The following is an 18886-nucleotide window of genomic DNA, read 5'->3' as shown; positions in this document are numbered from 1 at the left end:
CCCCCGGGGGGCACGGCCCCCTGAGCCCCATCCCTGCGGGGCGAGGCCGGGTTTGTTGTGTCTCTCCCCTCCCTACATACTCCTTGGGCCCTATTTACAGATTCACAGTTGGGGGGGCAGGGAAGGGGGGTGGAGGGGGCTCCCCTCCTTCCCCGGCCCCCTGGGGTCAGGGCAGAGGGGTCCCGTTGGTGGCCAGGAGCTTCTTGTCCTTAGCGGGGCCTCGGCGGGGGGAGCCGGTCAGCTCTGGGTCTGGGCGGCCAGGTGGGGGCTGCAGGCTTCTGGGTGAGGTACCAGCAGCCCGAGTCTGGGCCCCGTTCTTCTCGTCTGTGGAGGAGGAAGCAGTCTGGCCTCGGTACCCTCAAGGCTGCCAACCCCCCGAGGAACATGTTCTGGCAACTTCACGCCTGGGGAGACGCTCGCCTGGAGGACACGCATCTGGAGCCAGACCTGGCGACCTCAGGACAGCAGGTCATGGGCCCCTCCCAGCTTGTCGCTGTGGAGACTCAGCCAAGTGAGTCCCAGTGAGAGCCAGCGGCCCACCTTCAGGAGGCCTCCTCAGAGACGGCCCAGGACGCCATTTGCTAAGGAACAGGCTGTCACAGCAGCAGATCGGATTTGGGGATGACAGCCAGCGGCCCCCTTTCCTTCCTCCCAGCCCTGCTGGTTAGGGAAGATGCTCCTTGGCAACAGGGCCCACGGGAGAGCCTACAGTGGGCTGTTTGGGGGTCTGTACAACCTGGATGGTGGACTCTCCCTCTCCAGAACACACTTCCCCAACTCCTGTCGGCGGGAAGTTCCTCTACGCTCAACGCTGAGACTACTCATCCCTCTTGCGGACCCCTGGAGGTGCCCTCCCTCACAACGAGGCCTTCTCTGGTCAGGATGGCCTGGTTCCCTGGATGCAGCTCAGGCCTCAGCCTCTCTGAGAACTGGGGAGGCCCTGCCCCCATGCCGGAACCCCGGGGGGGGGGGGGGCACCTGCTCAGCAGGGGGCCTCCCCTCCAGCCCACAGGATAAAAGAGGGAGGTATCAAGCAACCGCAACCCCCACCCCCACCCCAGCAAGGCCCTGCCTCCCACCTGCCAGGGCCTGCACCGAGGGCTGGTCGTGAGTGCTCAACAGCTGTGCCTGGATGGTCTCCACGACTCGCTTGAACCGACGGCTGGGACCTGGAAGTGGTATGGAGACAGACTGACCTGGGGGCCGGGACAAGGAAGTCCCCCCGCCCCCCATCCTGGGCATCCAGCAAAGGATTCTTCTCTCAGTCTCAATTCCCCTGCCTGTGTTGAGTATCAATCCACGGTTTTGCAAAGGGGTCTAAGGAAGCTCTGAGTTGAAATAATCATGGGTGCTGTTTTCCATTTAAATACATTCCGGTCCTTGTTAGTTTCAAGTCAAGGTCACAAAGAGCCAGAAATGTAAGAAAAAATAAATGGGAAGTAAAATAAAGTCTTACAGTCAAAGAAGTCCTGCGTATTAGTCTTTAAGAGAAAGGAAGAGGGGCGCCTGGGTGGCTCAGTCGGTTAAGCGTCCGACTTCGGTGCAGATCATGATCTCGCAGTTTGTGGGTTTAAGTCCCGTGTTGGGCTCTGTGCTGACAGCTCAGAGCCTAGAGCCTGCTTTGGATTCTGTATCTCCCTCTCTCTCTGACCCTCACCTGCTCATGCTGTCTCTCTCTCTCAGAAATAAATAAAGCATTAAAAAAAGAGAGAGAGAAAGGAAGAACAACGTGCCATAATTCATTTCGGTGATGTGACACAGCAGTGCTCTAGGGCAGCCTGGTTTAGAATCCCAGGAGCAAGCACATCTCCCAGCTGTGACATCCTCAGACTGCTCACAGGGGTGGCAAACAGGGGTGTCCCTTGTCATTTAGACTCTTGTTAGCAGGGCTCAGGAACCAAGCTGAATTGGAAGCAAGGCACGTCTATGGCTTTTGTCTCCTGTGCCAACTCCCGATTAGTGATGGTTGCCTGAAGTTTCTCAGGCTGCAGCTGAGCTCAGCAGGAAGTGCGGTGGTTGATTGGTGATGTCTGCTCTGGGTGCAGGAGGGACATTTGACAGCAGCTGGCCATGTCTTTGCCCTTGTGCTGTATGGTCTTAAGAAGTAGGAAGGGGGCTCTGCATTTCAAGGTGAGGTGGGCTAGGTTGAGCCCAGCTCTGTCACAGTTTGCAGCGTGACTATCAAGTCAGTTTACCTCTAGGGGACTCGGTTTCCTCTGTAAAATGGGGGATTACTATATCACAAAGGCTCCTAGGAAACTTCAATAAAATAGTGCATGGAAAGCATTTGGAACATCATAAATATCCACTAAATGTCAATGAGGAAAGAGAGAAGGAGAGAAAGTAGGGGTTGGAATGAGGAGGGGGCTCACACAGTCAGCACTAGCTGAGCGCCATGTCCTCCTCGCACTTGCTGCTCTCTCGGGCCACTATCCTATCTCAGCTGTCTTGAGCATCCCAAACACCAGGCTGGCGGCAGTGTAGCCGGGGAAACTTACCGGAGATGAGAGTAAAGGTGACAGAGTAGATGCCACCACCACCGCTGCCATCCCGTCGTGGGGAAGGCTCTGGACCTTCTGAGGAGCTGATGTCCACCTGGAATCGGACAGGCTTCTGGAAGACGGACGGGCCGCCACTGGCCTTGTACTCGGCCCTGAAGCTGGTCTGTGACAGCACACTGTGACTCAGGCTGGGGATCTGAGACAGGTGGGGGACAAGAAGAGGGGGTGATTCCAGTGAATGGAGAGCCAACCCTACAACTACCTCTGCTCAAGGAACTACAAGTTCCATCAGCCACCAGGGCAAAGAATAACAGCAAAGCCACTGGGAGCCCCCACTGCCTGCTGAGACTTGTAGTTTTCTTGTCCAACTAAAAACAGGGTATCAGGGAAATGGCTGAACAACTGGACCCCCACATAACAGGCACCCTCATATCTAGGTGTCAGCCCCAGGCTCCAGAATCACACGACACAAAGTCTCCTCCACAAGCACTGCCATATCTGTCTCAAAACCTGTAAATCCCACTAGCTCCTAGAGCAAACACCCCAGGATACAGAAACCTCTCCCACCTCTCTGCCTCTACAGCGACCAAACTAATTCTGAATGGAAAACCACAGACCCCATGAGACTCAGGAGGAACCCAGCCCAGAGGTAAGGTGGGGGGGGTGTTCCCCCCCCCCAGGGGCTGCTGGGATATGTAGTCCTGTGCTGTCCGGGACACATGAAGACCCAGGACCCTCACCGACAGGAAGGCGTGGACAATGTCCGCTTTGATGCTGCTGAGAGGTTTGTCCTTTAGCACAAGGAATATTTGTTCTTCTTTGTCCAAGGAGATGAAGTTCCCAAACCAGGAACGTTTTGCCAACCTGAGTGAAAGGGGATGGTTGGAGGTGGGTCAGGAGGGGGCTAAGGGATTAAATCCCTCCCTCCTTCCTCTCAACGCCCTTCCCGGTCAGACTCACTCTGGAGAGGACTCTGGAGTCAAGCTGGACATCTCCTCGGCAGTGGGGACTGTGTGGGGGGAGGGGCGGTGGGAGGGTGGGACAAGAGTATGGTCAACATTTGTCCATCATCCTGGTGTCCAGCACACAGGCTAGCAGTCATCTCCAACTGGAGGTTCCAGACCCCAGCACCCACTCACCTCCCAGGAGCTAAACCCCAAAGGGCATTCTGCCCGAGGGTCCCTCCAGGGACGCTGTTCCACCCACTAGACCGCGCCCCCTGAGGGTGGAACTTGCTGGCCACGAGCCAATGGGAAGATGAGCCAGAGCATGGAAGGGGCGTGCCCTTCAGGGAAGCCCCTCCTCCAGAGCTGGACGCGGTACTCCCTCCTCTCAGCACTCTGAATCTCTCCCCCCAACCCCATCCTCTCCACGGACGTGGGAATCCAGGCCCCCAGCTCTCTCCTATTAGGACCCAGGAATTCATGCCCCCAGGCCCCGCACCCCCAGGGAGCCCGTACCCTGCATCTTGCGCCGGTGAAAGCGAGGGGAGCCCAGGAAGCTGTTGCGGATGGAGTTGAGACGACTCCTCCACGCGGCTCCCCCGACGCCACCGCCGGGGCTTGGGGGTGGCGTTGTTCCCGGCGTCCCGGTGGGGCTGGCCCGGGGTGTGTGCAGGGGTGAATGCAAGGGGGTCCCCCCAGAGGAGCGCGGGGAGCCTGGGGGGCCAGGCAGGGGGGTGGAGCGGGCACTCGGGGGCGGGGGCTGCTCCCCGGCGCCCCCACCCCTGGGGCCTCGAGAAGGCAGCGTCTGCGTTTTGGAAGTCGGAGAGCCCCCGCCTCGAGCCTCATCTCCAGCCCCGGGCTCAGGTGAGAAGGAGAAGACAGGACTCTGCGGAAGACAGGGGATGGGTGAGATGGCCGACTACAACTCCCAGGAGGCTCTTGGAACCTCATTCTCACACACTCACAGAGCTGGACACCAATGCATGCTGGAACTTGTAGTCCAATTATTTCCCCCTCCCAACCCACCTTGTTAGGGGGTCAGGGACTTTTTCTATTATGCTTGCCGCTGTAGAGCCAGCAGAGCGACTGGCCACGGTACGGACTCATTTCGCTTTTGTTAAATGAATAAATGAACATTTGAGATACTAAACACCCAATCCTAATGGAGGTGAAATGCCCAATGCGCTAAAATACTTATGCAGCTTTGGGTTTGGGTCCTTTTAGGGACAAAGAGGCAATGCCCCAAGACTTCATGGGAATTGTAGTTCTGCCAATCTTCTCTCCAGTGGTTTCACCCACTTATCCCTCCTTAACTAATGGGAGACCTGGCCTTACCCTTGGGCTGCTCAGAGGACTGGAGGACAGACCGGTGGAGGCTCCACTGACACTACGAGACCTGTTTCCCGGAGAGATTTTTTTTTTAAATCGGGTGTGTGATTTTCATAAGGCTCAGGTGTCCTCTCCCTTCCACACTCCCTTGAGAAGAGGACATGAGGCGCAGAGAGGGGAGGTGACTTGTCCCAACTACACGGCACCGTTGAGGGGTGGCTGGGCTAGAACCCTGAACTCCCCCCTCACCCGCCACGACTGGATCTGCTGGAGGGGTGTGGGCTCCCACCTCTGACTGTGCTGGGCCATCTCCAGGGCCCGTCGGGTAGGCACTGGGGAGCCACCGCCCCCAGCATCCGTGATGCTCAGTACTTCCATGGACTTCCTCTCTGGCCGCCGCTTCCCGTGACGGCTCAGCATGGGGGAATCCACACGTTTCCGAGGTGGGTCTGAGGGCAGAGAGTTTCAACCTGATCAAAAGACATCTTCACCCAGCTGTACACGGCACTAATGCAGGTGGGGAAACGGAGGCCCAGAGTGGAGAGTTGTGACAAGGTCACAGAGCAAGTCAGGGAGTCTAAGCCCAGAAGCGAAGGGCTTGCAGCCCCTTCCTCCCTCCGGAATCCGGGGTCTGGATTCCCAGCCCTGCCTGCTCACCAACATCATTCCGGGGAGGCAGGTCCTGGTCCTCACAGCTGGGATACCGCTCCTTCCGATCCAAAAGCAGATAATATATCATCTTTTCTTGGTTCTCCCTGATGGGAAAGGGGCGTGAGGGGGGAGGAGGAGGAGGGGTCAGGGGTCGGGTCTCCAGTGTCTCACCCCCCCCCCGGGCAGTTGGGGCTCGGTACACCCAGCATGTCTGTCCATGGTTCCATTTTCCTAGGTAGCAATATGGTTAGTTCTGTGTGGGTGTACGTCTTACCCTTACCTTACTCAACAATTACGATAGTAGTACTACTAATAATATCTAAGCAGTTACTACTTGTAAGCACTACGTGAGCCACTAAGTCTGTGTCGGCACCTGTTAATACTTTTCAGTATCTCTTTTTTTTCCCCACTGGCACTACCACCCCCTCCTGGTTCCTCGGGGAATAGCTCCACGTGGGAGCTTTAAGCCCTGCCGCATCTAGGGGCCTTGACGCCCGCCAGGGAGTCCGCGCGGGTGCCAGGCCCAGGGGCGCCCCCCGCTGGCTGTCCGGGCGCCGCAGCAGCTCGCCGGATGCGGGCAGGGGATGCGTGTCCGCGCGAGTGGGCCTTACTCCTCGCTGCGCAGCTCGCGGTGCAGCCGCTCGCGGTCCCTGAAGCAGCCCAGGGAAGCCATGCTCTCCAGGACGTCGGGGTCCAGCTCTCCGTTCGACGGCAGGCTCCGCATGGCCACCCGGCGGCCTGGGGCTGGCTCCAGACAGGGGTCTGGCTCGTGTTTCCCGCCCCTGGGAGATGGAGGAATGTCACAGGGGACCCTGATCGAGCCCTCTCCACCGTCTCCGGAGACGCAGGTGTCCTGGGGCCCCAACCTGCCCCTCTCTTGGGAACCCAGAAATCCGAGTCTCTGGCCCCTCCTCTTTAAGGAACCTTGGCATCCCACCCCCTAGCGGGTTGTTCTGTTGGGGGCCCTCGCCACTTGCCCCCCTCGCCACCCGTCCTCCCCCAGGCACCCAGTTCCCCGTACTCACAGGTACCAGGGATGTTTCTGAATTTGCTCCAGCTGTGAAGAGGGTGGGTCGTAGAGAAGCACCAGTGAGGTCGAAAGTTGATGAGGTGGCGTTGGGGGTCCCTAATAGTGCCCCCTCCTCTCCACCAGGGTCAGGATGACTTAGGGCTCCCCTAGTGGCACCTGAGTGTCTTGACCCACGGCTACCGCGGAGGGGCCTGGACATGGATCNGAGCCTTTTCTCAGGCTCCACTTCGATCATGCCTCTCAGGAGGCTCTGGCAGTCCGGAGGTATGAAGTGGGGCATGTGGAAGACGCCCCTTTTCACCTTCTCCAGCAGCTGGCGGAGATTGTCGTCATCAAAGGGCAGAGCCCCCTGAGTGAGAAATAACATGACCCCTTACACAGAGCTTACCACGTACCAGGCAAGAGCCTGCGCGCTTCACACACTGGCACATGTAGTCCTTGCCACAGGCCGCGGGAAGTAGGGAACTGTTATTACCCCACTTTACGGGTGGGGAAACTGAGGCACGGAGTGGTCCAGCAACTCGCCCAGGGCGTCTGAGCTGGCATGGGGCTGAGCAGGGATTTGGTAATGGACAGTCAGACCCCAGGGCTTAAGAGGCTGGGGGTGCATCTTCAAAACAGGTTTCTCCCCATACCCAGTTTCAGAAGGGGTCCTCCTCATTCATTCATTCGACAAAAGGTGAGCATCCATTATGGGTCAGGGGTCTAGTAATGGACAAAATGAGCCCTCGTCCTCCTACAGCTCACGCCCTAGACTGTGAGACGCCGGTGAGGGGACACACGTTAATAGCGCGGTCATGATGGGTTCAGCACCTGCTGGTGCCCCTCTGCCTCCCAGGTTCCCATCTGGCCACTAGGGACGGAGCAGGGGACAAAACCAGATCCCTGTCCCCACGGAGCTTTGTGCAGAACAGTAATTAACAGGCGACAGTTGTTGAATGCGCAGTGATGAAGGCAAACAACAAATGGGTAGGAGCGGGGGTGATGAGGAAACAGCAAGCAGGTGGCGCGGGACGGGAGCCGGGTTCAGCCAGGGAGTCGAGGGAGGTGGCGTGGAGGTGGCGTGGAGGAGGCGATGCTGGACAGTGGGAGTCTCTGGGGGATTTCCAGGTGCTGCCCCTGGTGTCAGAGGTCTCTGGACAGAGAATGCCGGCTGTGGGGTTGGGGAGATAGGGAGAGGGCACCCCTGAATGCTGGCATAGGGCCAGGAAGCCTGGATGTGACTTTGCTCATCCGTCTCATTCAATGTGTCCCTGTGTTTCTTGTTTGCCGGGTACCTTGATCCTCGACTTCCCAGCCTCCAGAGCAGTGAGAAATACGTGTTTGTTGTTTAAGATGCACAGTCTACGGGGCACCTGGGTGGCTCAGTCGGTTAAGCGTCCGACTTCAGCTCAGTTCGTGGGTTCGAGCCCCGCGTTGGGCTCTGTGCTGACAGCCAGCTCAGAGCCTGGAGCCTGTTTCAGATTCTGGGTCTCCCTCTCTCTCTGACCCTCCCCTGCTCACGCTGCCTCTCTCTCTCTCAAAAATAAATAAATTAAGAAAAAAAAAGATGCAGTCTACTTTTGTTAGAGCAGCCCAAGCTAAGACAGACCTCATGTTTTATATTTATACATATATATATCGACACATATTTATAAATATATATATATAAATATATGTGTATCATATATAAGTATATAGGGGCGCCTGGGTGGCTCGGTCAGTTGAGTATCTGATTTCGGCTCAGGTCATGATCTCATGGGTTTGTGGATTTATGCCCCACATCAAGCTCTGTGCTGACAGCTCAGAGCCTGGAGCCTGCTTCAGATTCTGTGTTCCCCTCACTCTCTACCCCTCCCCCTCTCACACTCTCTTCTCTCCCAAAAATAAACATTAAAAAAAAATTTAACTATTAGGGGCGCCTGGGTGGCTCACACATATACACACATACACATATACAGAAAGCATAGCGAGAGAGAACTCATGGCCAACAGCATTGTCACCCACACTTGAATGAAGCTTATCTGACACATACGCTTCTCTCCGCGAGGGACAGAACAGCCTTCTTGCCCTTAGGAACACAAGACAGCGCTTAAACACTACCCTGCAGGACCACTTAAATCACCACGAAAAGGGCGCCTGGCTGGCTCAGTCAGTGGAGTATGCGGCCCTTGATCTTGGGTTGTGGGTTCGAGTCCCACGTTGTGCTGGGTGTGGAGATTATTTTAAAAAATAATATTGGGGCACCTGGGTGGCTCAGTTGGTTGAGTGTCTCTCACTCTTGATTTTGGCTCAGGTCATGATCTCACGGTTTGTGAGTTCAAGCCCCGAGTTGGGCTCTGCGCTGTCAGCACAGAGCCTGCTTGGGATTCTCCCTCTCTCTCGTTCTCAAAGTAAAATATTATATATATATATATAAAATAAAATCACCAGCAAAAAGCACAAAAAAGCAAAATACATGGCAGTCAACAGACCACAAAAGGAAGGCGCGCTTGCTTAGGAGAGGAGCTGAAATAAGGAAATAAACACATAAAAAGCAGAGCGTGGGTCACCTGGTGCACAATGGGGACTCTGATTTTTTCTCTGCTCTGTGCACATCTGAGAATGACCTCAAAGCAGCCAGAGTATTGACGATTTTGAGGCTCTAGATAAACTGCCGGAAGTGGGCAATTTTTCAAATACAGAATCCGTAAGTCACGAGAATCATCTATAATACTAGGAATGAAGTACGAGTACTGGTGATTATCGAGCACCGCTTAGAAGGCTGGCCCTACGACACGCTATGGACGCCGGCACATTTCCAGGTGCCACAACTATGCCCCTGGGCAGATAAGGAAAGGGGCCTGGAAAGGGACGGTGACTTGCTTGCTCAAGCTGATGGAGCGGGGTTTGAACTCAGCTAGATGGGCTTCCGAACTGGCCTGCCTCTCAGGCACCCCTCGTCTTGGGGGGCCCTGAGCCCCAGAGCACCCATTTGGCCTCGTTCCCGTCAGTGTCACGGAGCCTCCCTGGTCACAGAGGCTGGTGTTTCTGAGACCGAACACTGATCCCAGACCTGCCACTTAGCAGTGTGCCTGAGGGCCGCCTCCTGTCCGGGGCCGATGGGGGAAGTACAGAAGGCAACGTGCTCGGAACAGTGCCTGGCGCCGAGCACACCACTAGCTCGTTCATACCACACGTTCATGAGGGCTGACTGTGTGCCAACTCAGGTCACCTCGTGAGCCAATGAAATAAACACAAAGACAAAAGCCCTGACTTCTGCACGCCCTCAAGGAACTAAACACACAATGGCAACTGATGTGTGTGGGGGGGGACACCCAGAGCCTACCCCAGAGGACCTGACCTCTGGGGGGGGGGGGGACAGAGGAGGCTTCCTGGAGAAGTGGCAATTGAATTGAAGCAAAATGAAAGCCTAAGGGGGCGTGTGGATGGCTCAGTTGGTTAAGCCTCCGATCGGCTCAGGGCATGATCTCGCGGTTCATGAGTTTGAGCCCTGTGCTGGGCTCCGGACTGGAGGTATAGAGCCTACTTGGGATTCTGTCTTTCCCTCTCTCTCTGTCTGTCCCTTCCCCACTTGCAGGCTCTCTTTCCCTCCCTCTCTCTCTTTCAAAATAAATACATAAAGGGGTGCCTGGGTGGCTCAGTCTGTTAAGCATCCGACTCCGGCTCAGGTCATGTTCTCACAGCTCGTGGGTTCGAGCCCCGCGTCGGGCTCTGTGCTGACAGCTCAGAGCCTGGAGCCTGCTTCAGATTCTGTGTCTCCCTCTCTCTCTGACCCTCCCCTGCTCACGCTGTCTTTCTCTCTCAGAAATAAATAAAAAACATTTAAAAAAAACAAAAGCAAAATAAATACATAAGCTAAAAAAAAAAAGTCAAGGTGCGACCTCGGTGAGTGGCGGGGCCTAGGTAGGGATGAGCGTTCTGGGCAGAGAAGATCAGGTGCAGAGGTGTGGTGGGAGGAGGCTTACTGACACTCGGTCTGATTATACGAGTTACTACCTTATTTCAATACCCTAGAACAGCCACTGTCCCGGGCCATCCAAGGGCTCCCCGCTGCCCCGTCCCTTTCTGGGGCACCCTGCACCAGCTCAGCATTGTGTGACTGAATGGTGAGCTCCGGGCACAGAGCAGGTTGCTCCGGGATCTTGGTCTGCTGGCTAATACCTCCCACCTTCCTGATGCCAGTGAAACACTTGGCACCACTGAGGGGAAGGTGTAACTCAACGTTCTGTGCTCTAGACTGTTCTAGGATGGGGGCAGGAGAGGTGAGGGGCACCTTACCACAAGCAAGGCAAAGAGAATGACTCCACAGCTCCACATGTCCGCTCGCCGGCCATCATACTTCTCCCCCTGCAAAGGAGACGGGCCGGCCGTGACATCGTCTCTCCGCCGTGCTCCTTCCGCTCCTCCCCCTCTCCGCCTGCTCACTCACCTTAATCACCTCCGGACACGCATAGTGGGGCGACCTGAGGGAGAGAGGCGGCGTGAGCCTCCGGCCGGCTTCTCACCCCCTCCCCGGGACGACAGGGGCCGGGCCCCCACTCACCCACAGCTGGTCTCCAGGAGGCTGTCCCCCACCTGCAGGGACGCCATGCCAAAGTCTGCGATGCGGATGTTGTTTTTCTCATCCAAAAGCAGGTTCTCGGGCTTCAGGTCTCTGTGGCTGAGACAGGCAGGTGGCGTTCAGGTCTCTGCCCTCCTCCTGGGGGCCCGAGGCCCAGTTCACTATCTCTCGGAGGGGGAAACTTCTGCCAACTATCGTGGACAATCTCAAACATGCTCCAAAGTTTTGAGGAGAGTGGGTAAGGAAGCCCCAAGTGCCTGGTCCCCCAGCCTCACCCATTATCGGCTCAGGGCGAATCTTCACTACACCCCTACATACTCTTTCCTTCCTCCACTGGATCATTTTTTTAAAAGTTTATTTTATTCATTTTTGAGAGAAGGGGAGGAGCAGAGAGAGAGAGAGGGAGAGAGAGAATCCCAAGCTGTCAGCGCAGAGCCCGACACAGGGCTCAATCCCACAAACCGTGAGATCATGACCTGAGCCCAAATTAAGAGTCAGACGCTTAACCAACTGAGCCACCCAGGCGCCCCTTCCCTGGATTATTTCGTAGGCGACCCCAGACAGCGTATGCTTTTGTCCACAGATATTTGAATGTGTATGAAGTGAAACATTTTGAGGTAAGAAAAGCTAGTGCCGAGCTACTGAAATACTTCCATGCTGAATAATAAAAAAATATTGCCACCCCAAGTTAGTCACTGGTCCCTCCCCTGAGACGCCAGCCTTATCCCCTGGAGCAAATCTCAAGTTTTAAGGGCTCATGTCTGGGAGGACGTGGGGCCTGAGGATTCAAGAGTTTCTGTCAGAAGTGGTCAGCTCAGCAACCGGGTCATACTTGTGGTTAAATATGCTGACTATTGCCCCCTAGAGGCCAGTGTTTTTTAATGTCAGGGTTTTGACAGCGCCTCGTGAGTAGGGAGGTGTGGACAATTCACATAGGCTGCCTTTTCATCTCCAGACTCTACCCCAACTCTGAGCCCCTGCACCCTAAGACCCACCCCAACTCCAGTCCCCATCCCAGAGGGGGAGGTGTGCAAACAAAAGAGGCTGAAAGAATCCGTTTGCACCTCAATCACTAAAACGTTGCATGCTTAATAACCAGTTTGGAGAGCTGAAGAGAGAAAAGCAGGATCTTTTCATATGGACGTTCACAGGTCAAATCATGAGCCTCCACCCTTACTTCATGTCATAGACAAAAATTAACTTGAAATGGATCTCAGGACTAAATGCAAGAGCTGAAACTACATAACTTCTAGAAAAAAACATAGGAGGAAGCTTTAGGAACCTCAAGCTGGGCAAAGATTTATCGATAGGACAGAACAAGCATAAATTGTAAAAAAAAAAAAAAAAAAAAAGACAAAATTGAATTTATCAGAATTTAAAGCTTTTACTTTTCACATGACATTGCTATAAAAACACAAAAGAGGGGCATCTGGCTGACTCAGTCCAAAGAGTATGCGGCTCGATCTCAGGGTCATGAGTTCAAGCCCCAAGCTGGGTGTAGAGATTACTAAGATAAATGAAAAAAAACTTAAAAATATATTTAAAATGCAAAATCATGTCACAGACTGGGAAAAAATACTTGGAAAATATACAGTTGATAAAAGATTTGTCTTTAGGGGTGACTCAGCTCAGGTCATGATCTCATGGTTCGTGAGATCGAGGCTTGAGTTGGGCTCTGTGCTGACAGCGCAAAGCCTGCTTGAGATTCTCTCTCTTTCTCTCTCCTCTCTGCCCCTCCCCTTCTCGTGCTCATGCATATTCTCTCTCTCGCAAAAGAAATTAATCAACAAATGTTAAAAAAAAAGATTTGTCCTTAAATAAATATCACTTACGAGATATTCCTAGAGCTATCTCTTGTTCCAAGAATAATGGACTCTTACAACTCAATAATAAAAAGACAACTCAATAAAAAATGGGCAAAGGATCTGAATAGACAATTTTCCACGGAACATAAACAAATGGCCAATAAACACATGAAAAGATGTTCTACATCATTAGTCATTAGGGAACTGCAAATCAAAACCGCAGTGAGATACCACTTCATACCCACTAGCATGGCTATAATCAAAATGTCAAATAGTTATGAGGCGCCTGGGTGGCTCAGTCAGTTAAGCGTCCAACTCTGGGTTTCGGCTCAGGTCATGATCTTACAGTTCATGGGATTGAGCCCCGGGTCAGGCTCTGCACTGACAGTGTGGGCCTGCTTGCAATTCTCTGTCTCTCTGCCACTCCCCTGCTCACTCTTTATCTCTCTCTCAAAATAAATAAACTTTAACAAAAAAGTCAAATAGTAGCAAATGTTGGCAAGGCAGTACGGAGATTGGAACCATCATAAACTGCTGGCACGGATGTTAAAGGGTGCAGCTGCTTTAACATCTGGCAGAAAACAGTCTGGCACTTCCTTAAAAGGCTAAGCAGAGTTCCCATGTGACCTGACCATTTGCCCCTATTTGCCCCCAGGTGCGTACCTGAGAATTGAAAACACAGGTACACACAAAACTGGCACGTGAATGTTCACATGTCCGTAGTATTTATAATAACCAAAGAGGAGAGAGAAACAGGGGCGCCTGGGTGGCTCAGTCGGTTGAGTGTCTGACTTTGGCTCAGGTCAGGATCTCACAGTCTGCGGGTTTGAGCCCCACGTCGGGCTCTGTGCTGACAGCTCAGAGCCTGGAGCCTGCTTCCGATTCTGTGTCTCCCTCTCTCTCTGCCCCCCCTTCTGTTGCGTGTTCTCTCTCTCAAAAATGAATAAACATTTAAAAAAGAAGAAACAACTAAAGTGTCCATCAAGTGGTGAAATGGATACACAAGATAAGGCATATCCACGTGATGGAATATTTATCAGCCACAAAACGAAGTATTGACGTGCTACAGCACGGATGAACCCCGAAAACGTTTTGCTCCGTGGAAGAAGCCAGCCATAGAAGGCCACATATAGTATGAGTCTATTTGTAGGAAATGTCCAGAATGAGCAAATCCCTGGAGCCAGAAGGCAGATTGGTGGTTGTCAGAGGCTGTGGGCAGGGGGGCGGGACGGGCAACGGCCTAATGGGTACGAGGTGATGGTGTAGGGGGTGACGAAAATGTCCCAAAATTACACAGCAGCATACACAGCACTGATTATACTACAAACCACAGAACTGTATACTTTAAAGGGGTGAATTTCATGACATGTGAGTTATAGCTCAATTTCTTAAAAGGGAGAGAGATTTACGTTGGGGCCACCGCACACTGGCTTCCCGCCAGCGCGCCGTATGCTGCCAAGGGGCTGCCTTGTGGGCAGTGCTCCTCCTGGCTGCCCCTCGAGCTGCCCCCTCACCAGATGGAGTAGCTATGGCAGAAGTCCAGCGCCGATACGATCTGGCGGAAGAACTTCCGGGCCTCCTTGGGTGTCAGTCTCCCCTTCTTTACCAGGTAGTCAAACAGCTCACCTCCAGAGACGTGCTCTAGAACCAGGTACCTGGGGGACGTGGAGGGGGCAGAGGGCTGGAAGGGGCATGTGTTGGACCAAAGAGTCTGGTCTTTCTCTTTCAGAATCCCTTGGACCCCAGCACAAGACCTCAATCCCACTGGCCCCTGACAGCGGAGAACGCCAACTCCCAGAAGTTCCTGGGAAGGGAGAGACTCCAATTCCCATGAGTCCCTGGGAGGGGGAGACTCCAATTCCCATGAGTCCCTGGGAGGGGGAGACTCCAATTCCCATGAGGTCCCTGGGATGAGGGAGACTCCAATTCCCATGAGTCCCTGGGAGGGGGAGACTCCAATTCCCATGAGGTCCCTGGGATGAGGGAGACTCCAATTCCCATGAGTCCCTGGGAGGGGGAGACTCCAATTTCCATGAGTCCCTGGGAGTGAGGGAGACTCCAATTTCAATGAGTCCCTGGGAGGGGGAGACTCCAATTTCAATGAGTCCCTGGGAGGGGGAGACTCCAATTCCCATGAGTCCCTGGGAGGGGGAGACTCCAATTTCAATGAGTCCCTGGGCAAAAGAGACTCCAATACCCCTCAGCCTCTGGGAAACCAAAACTCAATTCCAGAATCCTATGTCAACTTTAGGAGTATAGTACNTTACCAGGTAGTCAAACAGCTCACCTCCAGAGACGTGCTCTAGAACCAGGTACCTGGGGGACGTGGAGGGGGCAGAGGGCTGGAAGGGGCATGTGTTGGACCAAAGAGTCTGGTCTTTCTCTTTCAGAATCCCTTGGACCCCAGCACAAGACCTCAATCCCACTGGCCCCTGACAGCGGAGAACGCCAACTCCCAGAAGTTCCTGGGAAGGGAGAGACTCCAATTCCCATGAGTCCCTGGGAGGGGGAGACTCCAATTCCCATGAGTCCCTGGGAGGGGGAGACTCCAATTCCCATGAGGTCCCTGGGATGAGGGAGACTCCAATTCCCATGAGTCCCTGGGAGGGGGAGACTCCAATTCCCATGAGGTCCCTGGGATGAGGGAGACTCCAATTTCAATGAGTCCCTGGGAGGGGGAGACTCCAATTTCAATGAGTCCCTGGGAGGGGGAGACTCCAATTCCCATGAGTCCCTGGGAGGGGGAGACTCCAATTTCAATGAGTCCCTGGGCAAAAGAGACTCCAATACCCCTCAGCCTCTGGGAAACCAAAACTCAATTCCAGAATCCTATGTCAACTTTAGGAGTATAGTACTTTGACTCCTAGTTATTGAGGACAGAAACACCCCAATTCTCACAGGATCTGAGAAATGAAGACACTTCCCTCCCCCACTCCCATTAGCTTCTGCAAAGCCAAGCCTCTCGTTCTTATAAGCCTCTGGGATAAGGAAACTCGAATTATCAATAATTCCTGGCAATAAACGATCGTAGTGTTCACCAATCTAAGTCAAAGTCTGTGAGGTAAAGGACTACAACTCCCATCAGTTCTCGAGGGTTTAAAACTCCCGACACCCATAAGCCTCTGGGACATTGACTCCCACTTCCCATCAGCCACCTGGATCCTAAGACTCCAAATCCCATCAGACTCCAGGAGGTTAAAACTCTGATTCCCATCAGCCACTGGAAACAAAGGCTCAGTTTCTATGAGCTCTTGAAGGCTGATGGTCCACACTCCCACGGGCCCTCCTCTCCCTACCTAGGTGGTGGGGTGGGAGGGACAGCTCTACCAGGTGGTGACAACCGGCTTCCCTGCTGCCACACCTGGGGAAGCCTTAAGACTACAATTCCCATGAGCAGTTTACTGCCTGGGGAGACCCGCCCCAGCATCTGATGGGCACTGGAGTCAGTTCATCCTGGGGACTGGATGGTGGGGGCGGGGGTCTGTCCTCTCTCCTCCTGCCCAGCCCAGCTGTCCCTTGGGTCACCAGAGTCCAGACAAAGGCCTATTGTCTGTACCCTGGACAGCTNTAAACAACTTTGAGATACAGACTAGGAAATCCTAAGAAGGCCATTATTGGGGTGTCCACCATAGCACCCAGAGTTATGTAGGGGGGAGAAGTTTCAATGCTTTGGGAGGAGGGGGGTTAGGAAGAGGCAGGATTCAGTGAGCTTCGGGCTTTGTTAGGCCCCGTTGCCTCAGCAAATGTAACTGGGGTGGGGAGCTGCAAGGTGGACCTCCGGGGGACATCTGGGTCACCTAGTAGAGAGCGTTCCCTGCAGTGCAGGCTGGGGAAGAAGGGGTCTCTGTCCCCCCATTCAGGATGGCTCACGCTCGGCTCTCCTGTTGCTGGGGCACATTGGTCCTGAGCCTCAAGCCAGGTCAGGCCAGTCAGTGTGGAAACAAGGAGGATTATGTGTGCGCTCGCACACGTGTGTGTGTGTGGGGGGGGGTCCACGTAGTGGGGAAGGGACTGACTGCGCCCTCGGAGGCCCAGCCAGGAGAGCTTAAGTCTCCCCAGGCCTCTTCAGGCCTTGTTTCCAGAAAGGTCCCACCCTCGGAAGGTGGGGTGGGGTCACATGGGGGGCTGGGTGTCTATAAATACCTACAAATATTTCTTGTTCTCGTAGACATCATGCAGCTTGAGGACGTGTGGGTGTTCAATGAGCTTCAGGATGGCGATCTCCCTCTCCACCTGGGGACGTTTGGGGACACAGGGACAGAGGTCAGCATGGCNGGGGACGCCCGCCCCCAGCGCGCACACACCTTCATCAGCACCGACTCGGACAGCTTCTCTCGGTTCACGATCTTGATGGCAACCTTCTGGCCCGTGATGCAGTGGACCCCGAGTTTCACCAGCCCTGGGGAAGCAGGGCTGAAAATGTGGCCTCTGGCTCCGCGGTCCTCCTTGCTACCCACTTTCCTCCTCCTTTCCCTGCTGGCTGCAGTGGCCTGAATCACCCTGACCTGAGCTCCTGCGGGCACTGACAGCTGTCATTCCCACAAAACACACTCTCTTCTTCCTTCGCCCATAGACATAGACACGTTCTGTCCCTTCTTCTTCTTCTTTTTTCCTTAAGTAACGCTACACCCAACGTGGGGCTCGAACTCACAACCCCGAGATCAGGGCTCGCACGCCCCACCGCCTGAGCCAGCCAGGGCCCCTGTCCTGTCCCTTCCGGCTGTCCGCCACCTTCACAGCCACCCTGGGTTCTCACCCCCATTCTCTGTCCTTCTGGAGCGTCCCCTGAAGTCCATCTCTCCACAGAATCTCTCCTCACTGTGTCTCCATCGTTTCGTCTCCCCCACTGCCTCCTGCAACCTCTCTCTCCCTCTAAACCCATCCTTCCCTGGAATTCTCTGCCCTTCAATCTTCTGCAGACCCCATGACTTCCAGGGAATATAATTTCACGGTTGCCCCCTTCCCGGACCACCCTCCTCCCCCTCCTCCCAAACCCTGACCTTTTAATCCCCTTTTCTGATCTGCTTTTAACAGCAGCTGTGGCTGGGAGCATGAAGATCATGCCCACTCCCCGGGGGGAAGCCCCAAAGCCACAGACCCTGGAGTCTGGGTCCCCCGCCCCTCCTCCCTCAGACCCAGGAGTCCAGGCCCATGGCCCCTTCCTCCCCCATAACTCGGGAATTCAGGTCAGTGACACCTTCACACTCTTGCCACTAGGATCTTGAGGTCTGAGCCTCCCCGGTCCCTCATGCCCAGCCCTCAGCTTCACAGAGACCTGGGCCCACCGCGGGACCCCCGCCCAGGACACAGGTGTGCGAGCTGCACACCCCCTGCCCTCCACCTGGCAGGAAAGAGGCTACGGGCCGGGCCAGCGTTTCGCGACAGCAAAGCATGGCCCCCTGATTTCACAAGCAGCCCTGGGAGCGTGCCTCTCGGACCCACCTTTCTGCCTCTCCATCCCGTTCCCCACACTGAGCCGGCGAGCGGGCGGAGAGGGAGACGGCTGCAGGCCGCGTCACCCTAGCCTCACGCCGCTCACCCAGACAGCCTGCCAGGAGAGCGGGAGGCCTCCAGGTCCAGAGCCGCGCAGAGCGAAGCGCCGCCCGGGGCGCACCCCCATCCCGCCGCCGCGGCACTGCAGCAGGGGCCTCGCTCCCGCGCCGCAGGCCCGCCTCCTTCCCCTCCGTGGTGCCCGAGCCCCTCCAACCCCTGCCCACCATGGGGGCCTTTGGGCCCCAGCACCTCCCCCCAGGGGTCCAAGCCCCCAGCCCCCTCCATCCTGGGGACCCAGCAGGCTGGACCCGAAGTCCCGGTTCTGTGAGGGACCCCGAGGTCTGGGCATCAGCCCCTGCCCTCTGAATACCCGGGAGTCCCGCCCTCTGCCCCCCAGCTCTTCGGCCTCCACCCCAGGTGTCCCCTCCCCTGGCTCACCTGTCTGTCCTTTGCCCAGCGTCTTCTCCAGCCGATAGGGGCCCACATACTGGGCGTGCTGGGGTGGGTGTGGGTGTGGGTGCGGGAGGTGGTAGGCGGGGGAGCCCCCGCCCCCCTCCTTGCCCCCCGACGACATGGTGCCCTTGGTCCCG

General features: G+C 55.3%; 1 protein-coding gene across 1 annotated transcript; it reads right to left on the bottom strand.

The window, feature by feature from the left end:
• Nucleotides 1-6: 6 nt before the first annotated feature.
• BRSK1 (BR serine/threonine kinase 1) lies at nucleotides 7-18880 on the bottom strand. The gene is made up of 19 exons (XM_077756971.1): nucleotides 18735-18880; nucleotides 17108-17202; nucleotides 16951-17036; nucleotides 14318-14458; nucleotides 10981-11097; nucleotides 10867-10900; nucleotides 10716-10784; nucleotides 6662-6804; nucleotides 6451-6486; nucleotides 6037-6207; nucleotides 5432-5529; nucleotides 5064-5223; nucleotides 4781-4841; nucleotides 3962-4331; nucleotides 3462-3510; nucleotides 3242-3365; nucleotides 2499-2697; nucleotides 1080-1169; nucleotides 7-324 (listed from the first exon to the last, which is right to left on the bottom strand). The coding sequence occupies exons 1-19, from the start codon at nucleotides 18868-18870 to the stop codon at nucleotides 167-169; spliced, it is 2337 nt and encodes a 778-aa protein (XP_077613097.1). The 5' UTR covers nucleotides 18871-18880; the 3' UTR covers nucleotides 7-166.
• Nucleotides 18881-18886: the final 6 nt, after the last annotated feature.

This window comes from Crocuta crocuta, unplaced genomic scaffold (genome assembly GCF_008692635.1).
Source record: "Crocuta crocuta isolate KB4526 unplaced genomic scaffold, BGI_CrCroc_1.0 scaffold142, whole genome shotgun sequence".
NCBI lineage: Eukaryota > Metazoa > Chordata > Mammalia > Carnivora > Hyaenidae > Crocuta > Crocuta crocuta.
Note: the sequence above shows the minus strand (reverse complement) of the source record. Positions and strands in the feature narration are given on the sequence as shown.

Excerpts from the sequence above, each read along its gene's own strand:
- BRSK1 (XM_077756971.1), bottom strand. The coding sequence starts at position 18,870 with ATGTCGTCGGGGGGCAAGGAGGGGGGCGGGGGCTCCCCCGCCTACCAC. Across the intron at positions 5,224-5,431 it reads GCCTCCCCGGAATGATGTTG|ACCCACCTCGGAAACGTGTG; the intron begins GTGAGCAGGCAG and ends CTCTGCCCTCAG. Across the intron at positions 4,842-5,063 it reads ATGGCCCAGCACAGTCAGAG|GTCTCGTAGTGTCAGTGGAG; the intron begins GTGGGAGCCCAC and ends TCCGGGAAACAG.